Source organism: Mercenaria mercenaria, chromosome 18 (assembly GCF_021730395.1).
Source record: "Mercenaria mercenaria strain notata chromosome 18, MADL_Memer_1, whole genome shotgun sequence".
Lineage (NCBI taxonomy): Eukaryota > Metazoa > Mollusca > Bivalvia > Venerida > Veneridae > Mercenaria > Mercenaria mercenaria.
In genome coordinates this window covers 46104334-46109751 of record NC_069378.1, presented here as the reverse complement: position 1 = coordinate 46109751, position 5418 = coordinate 46104334, and the positions used below count along the sequence as shown (strand labels likewise).

Below are 5418 nucleotides of genomic sequence, written 5' to 3'. Positions count from 1 at the left end.
ATGCCTGACGAATCCTCAACAATCTTGGTATGTAGCATTCTTGGTTGGAGCTTTCATGAGGGAAACGTGGTAAACAGAGGGAGAAGCGAGTAAGTACACTAAAGAAGAGACGGCAATGTGTTTTTGGTTTGGTACCATACTATGGGTTAATCTGCAACTTTTATGCTACAAAAAGAAGTAATTATGTAAGAAACAAGACAAAGATACCAGATGTCTACCAGCGCAAGAATAAATATTCGGCCTTGACATAACATATAGAAAAACGTGTAATGCATGTGGAGACTGCTGGAGACAGCACAAAGAAACGCAGAGAAAACACCAAAGGAAATACAAGGGATATAATGCTTGAATCTCCAAATCTTTTGTTATAACATTCAATATACAGAATAAAACAGTATTCCTCTACGCTTAAATAGTATACATCTAAAAATATAATATGAATATTCAATGATAATTTCTGATAACGGGAAATAACTCAGACAAGAGAAACAGTAAGTTTTGTAAGAGTTTTGTTTCTGTCTATCACTAAAACGTAGGTTATTTACCACAACATTATATCTTAAATGTGACACTTACCATACCTAGGTCTTGAATATTGGGATATCATTCATACAGTAAGAATGGAATTCAGATTTATTGTTAATATACTTTAACAACGTTGTGCAGTTTACTTGTCGTATAGCAAGATACAAGTTACAAGTGTACATGTTAACTATATGCATTGTCTTTGATTTAGTATATGACCGTGGAAATTGATATGCAATTGTTGTGATATATGACTGGCTGACTGTTACATGATACTGATTTTGTTTTGTTTTTATGCCCCAAATGTGGGCATATTAAAATCGAACTTTCCGTTCGTTCGTCCGTGTGTTCGTGCGTATTTTGTCCGGACTGTAACTGCCATCCATAAAGGGATTTTGAAACTTGGCATAAGTATTCACCATAATGAGACGACGTGTCATGCGCAAGACCCAGACCCCTAGCTCCAAGGTCAAGGTCACACTTAAATGTTAACAGAGTCTGTTTCGTGTCCGGTCCGTAAATCTGCCATCCATGAAGGGATTTTAAAATAACATGGCATAAATATTTATCATAATGAGACAATGTGTCATGTTCAAGACCAAGACCTATAGCTCCAAGGTCAAGGTCACACTTAGAATTCAAAGGTTGACAGGCGTCTGGTTCATAACTATGCCATTCATCAAGGGAGTTTGAAATTACTTGATAAAAATGTTCCCTATACTATGACAATGTGTCATGCGCAAGAGCCAGACCCCTAGCTCTAAGGTCAATGTCACACTTAGAGGTTAAAGGTTAACATGGTCTATTTCTTGTCCGGTTTATGACTCTGCCATCGATGAAGGGATTTTAAATTACTTGATAAAAATGTTCCCTATATGTGCAATTTGTAATGAAATATGACCCTTGTTATTCACAGAACATGGGGAATGGGAACTAATCGGAAAAAGCAACAAGTCTGAAACTACAACAAGGGAAAACCAGCCTTTCGACCGTCTTATATTCACGCTAAAATTTCGACGAAGACCCCTGTTCCATATCTTAAACACTCTCTTTCCTGTCGTCCTTATGGGGTTCCTTACGGTAGGAAAGTTTACATTTTTCTCGGTCGGATTAAATTCTGGTCCATACCTAGAAATATGCATATGTACTTTGACCTTTCATTAAAGATTCATCTGCATGTCTTTAATGAAGAAAATCGAAGGTTACTGTGAATCATGTATAGTAGTTTTCATCGTTTTTATTGCAAAGCAATGTTTAAATGTGGTTCAGTTTGTTGGAATATATACGTCGGTCCCAAGTTAACACATTTTAAAGAAAAGGTATATAAGATATATAATCGCTTTATTTTCTTGTAACTCCACACGTCCTTAAAACGTTTAAATCTGTTTATTTAAAAAAGAGTTGAAGTCGAAAAGTAAGGGTTTAACGTGTGTTCATTGCCAGGCGGCTAAGCAGTACTAAAATAGAACTTTTGAATGTATAATTTATTTTGGTGTAGGTGACTATATTCAAGCTTAGTCCCGAGTCTGGCGAGAGGGTTGGACTTGCGCTAACCATACTACTAGCATATGCTGTGTACCTCAGCCTGATATCTGACAGCATACCACAAACATCACTGTCTGCAAGTTTATTGTGTAAGTATTCTGAGACTATTTTTGTTGAAATCGAAATGAAAGTGTTGTCAAAAACCTATATCTTTAAAATAAACATATAACGCCGAAACGTCGATAAAATTGTACAATATCATACAACTATTAAGAATTGTATTAAGAAAAGTATTTTGATAAGGAAAACAGTGTGACCTAGCACACGTATATGTATTTTGGGCAATATATGACCAAACAGGATATTACCATCTTAAGATCTTTTTACTTACATTTACTACCATTATATTGATAATCATGTACTGTTACCAGCTGTGTGGTTCTTACGATTTATTTATACTTAGTGCAACTGCTTACCTCATACGGCTCAAGTGTGGTTATTAACTCTAGACTTGATAAAACGTAAGATGTCCATGTCTGTGCTGTTTGTTCTTTACATTTTCTATATATATATTCGTATGTTAAAAGTGCCGTTAAAACAGATGAATATGGTTAAATAATATAGTTCTTATTTTTTTAACAATTTTTTTAGTATGAAAAACATTTTGAAAAAGTCTCCTATCACAACACCGATGCAAGGTTCGAAAAACAAAACGAAAGTAATCTACCTATAAGTAAGTATACGAGACTATATTCTGGTTGACCTTCGAGTGCTAGTAGTACATCTTTGATTTTTCGCTCTTGATTACAGCCTGTATTTCACGAATGAATAAAAAACCATCGGATACGGAAAAATCTAGATGTAGATGCCACGTTCCTTGCCTCAACGTTTCAAACGAGGGTTCATTATCAGACTAAAATAATAGTCCGTTCTGCCTAATATAGTGTAAAATAAGTATATATATATATATATATATATATAAGAAAGGGTCATAAATGCAGTACATTGACCTGCAATGATGCATTCGGCTCTCGTGGATTGTTCCGGACCGGATCACACTCGGCACAAGTGCCTCGTCGGATCCAGGCTTCGCAAAACCCGCTCGAATCAAATACAATATTGCTGACCCAGGTAATGTTATAATAACACTTTTGTACATTTGCAGCAACATACCTTGCTACCATCCTACTGCTGCAGACCATCGCCGTTCTGCTGACTGTTATCTACCTGGACATTTATTTCACCGCTGATGACAAACCGGTTCCAAACTACCTATTAACCATGTCGTCATTCCTTGAGAAAATAACCAGTTTGAATCGCTGCAAGAAACGGAACAAAGTAGCGGATAATTCTGAAGGAAAGAATGACCCTCTTACCGAAGACCTTGACGATAAAACAGATGCGAACGAAAAACGTTTAGAGAAGATGAAAGAGTGGGAAGACGAGGAAGACGACGCTACTAGAAAAGAATTCACGTGGAAAGAAGTGGCGTTACTATTGGACAAAATAACTTTGTATATCTACCTCATTGTAGTCACTGTGTTGACCGTTGCTTTTGTCTCTGTGATGGTAGACCACTACAATAGCTCCTATACAAGTGATAAGTGAGGACTTGATCTAGAAATTTATATCAAGCTGTATTGAATAATGTACGTTTTATTAGACATTTAATTTTATCAATGCCGTTTTTTTCGGGTACAAAACCTTATATCTAGTACATACTATTTTTTATTCAGACAACAATAACGGATGAGCTACTTACAGGCTATGTACAGTCTGGTCTGTTACATTCTTTATATAAGTTAAAAAATTATAGTTTTCAAAGATACTTCAACAGAAATCCAGTTATTACGGTGAGCGCTTAATCATTTCGCAGTCAGAAACATGACTGTAGTACGAGGGGTGATTGAAAAGTTTTGCAACTGCCGTAAAATCTCGAAATCCACGTGAATAGATGCACCAACCTTGCGTGTATTTGAAATCCAAACATTTATCTATTGATGTGTAAAATTTTACTCATGTGTATTATACATGTTAGTACGAGAACGAGCGAATTGAAAATCCCTACTCGGTGACACTGTGTTAAAATGGCTGGATTTAGAAGTAGTAAATGGCTAGAAATTCGGACCTGCATTAAAGCAAGGAGTCATTTGGGTTTAAGTGCACGGGATCTTTTTGCTGAAATTTGTGACATATATGGACACCATGAAGTGTCTTACAGCACTGTTACCAGGTGGATATCCCATTTTAAATCGGGTCGGGAGCAGTTGCAAGATTTACCAAGGAGTGGGCGGCCAAAGTCTGTGACCACCGACAAATACGTCAAAAAAATAAAACAACTATTAGAGAAAGATGCTAGATTAACTTTGCGAGAACTAGCTCGTCTTACGGGGATATCATCGGAACGAGTTTATTCTGTTCTAAAGGAAAAGCTGAAAGTTACAAAGATTTCTGCTCGTTGGATCCGTCATTTGCTGACGCCACAGCAGAAACGGGAGCGTGTAAAGAAGGCCAAGTCACTACTGAAGTTGTACTCAGAATGTAAAGGTAACGCGTTCACTGAATTGGTAACGGGTGACGAAACATAGGTACATTATTTTGAACCTCGACGAAAGTTTTCAAATCATGTATGGGCAACAAAACATTCAAAGAGACCCGTAATTGCCAAGAAAATTGCAACAGTGCGCAAGGTTTTATAATGCGTTTTCTTTAACCATAAAGGACCTGTCATCCAAGTTCCTGTGCCTAAAGGAAGAACTGTCAATGCTAAATTCTATAGAAAAGTGGTTTTGACAATACTTGATCGTTACTTTCAAAAACGCCGACCACGAAAGGGTATGCGGAACATTTCACTGCTACATGACAATGCTTCCAGCCACAAAGCCCAACTTGTGAAGGATTTCCTAGCAGAAAGGAAGGTGCGAGTGTTGGACTATCCTGCTCATTCCCCGGACCTGGCCCCGTGTGATTATTTTTTGTTCTCCAGACTGAAATCTGTACTTGCTGGTAGACGCTATGACTCTCGAAACGGCCTAGGGGCTGCAATTTATCAGTGCCTTAAGGGTATACCTATTGAGGACTACCAAAAATGTTTTCAGAATTAGATTAAACGCTTGAAACTTTGTGTGACGGTAAAAGGGGATTACTTTGAGGGAATGAAATACTAAAGTTGTTGATTTGACTGGTAATTAAAGAAATAGAAGGTGGGTTGCAAAACTTTTCAATCACCCCTCGTAATTCGTACATACCATTATCATGGTCATCGTATGTGCTAATTCTTGTTCAGCAGACACAACTCTTTCAAATGATAAAAAAGAGTAAAAATTATCATCAGGTAGATCGAAATGGTATCTATTTGTGGATCGGATACCTTAAATTAAAGTAGTACTATAAGAAAAAAAAAACATA

General features: G+C 36.9%; 2 protein-coding genes across 2 annotated transcripts; both read left to right on the top strand.

The window, feature by feature from the left end:
- Positions 1 to 3618, top strand: LOC128550566 (acetylcholine receptor subunit beta-like). Its single transcript, XM_053529818.1, has 3 exons — positions 1 to 27; positions 2024 to 2159; positions 3176 to 3618. The coding sequence occupies exons 1-3, from the start codon at positions 1 to 3 to the stop codon at positions 3616 to 3618; spliced, it is 606 nt and encodes a 201-aa protein (XP_053385793.1).
- A 479-nt stretch (positions 3619 to 4097) lies between these two features.
- Positions 4098 to 4598, top strand: LOC123538175 (protein GVQW3-like). Its single transcript, XM_045322142.2, has one exon. The coding sequence runs from the start codon at positions 4098 to 4100 to the stop codon at positions 4596 to 4598; it is 501 nt and encodes a 166-aa protein (XP_045178077.2).
- The last annotated feature ends 820 nt before the right edge of the window (positions 4599 to 5418 follow it).

Bases quoted from the DNA above. Each gene is read 5' to 3' on its own strand.
- LOC123538175 (XM_045322142.2), top strand. From the start codon at position 4,098: ATGGCTGGATTTAGAAGTAGTAAATGGCTAGAAATTCGGACCTGCATT.
- LOC128550566 (XM_053529818.1), top strand. From the start codon at position 1: ATGCCTGACGAATCCTCAACAATCTTG. The intron at 28-2,023 runs GTATGTAGCATT...ATTTTGGTGTAG, and splicing joins ACGAATCCTCAACAATCTTG to GTGACTATATTCAAGCTTAG. The intron at 2,160-3,175 runs GTAAGTATTCTG...GTACATTTGCAG, and splicing joins ACTGTCTGCAAGTTTATTGT to CAACATACCTTGCTACCATC.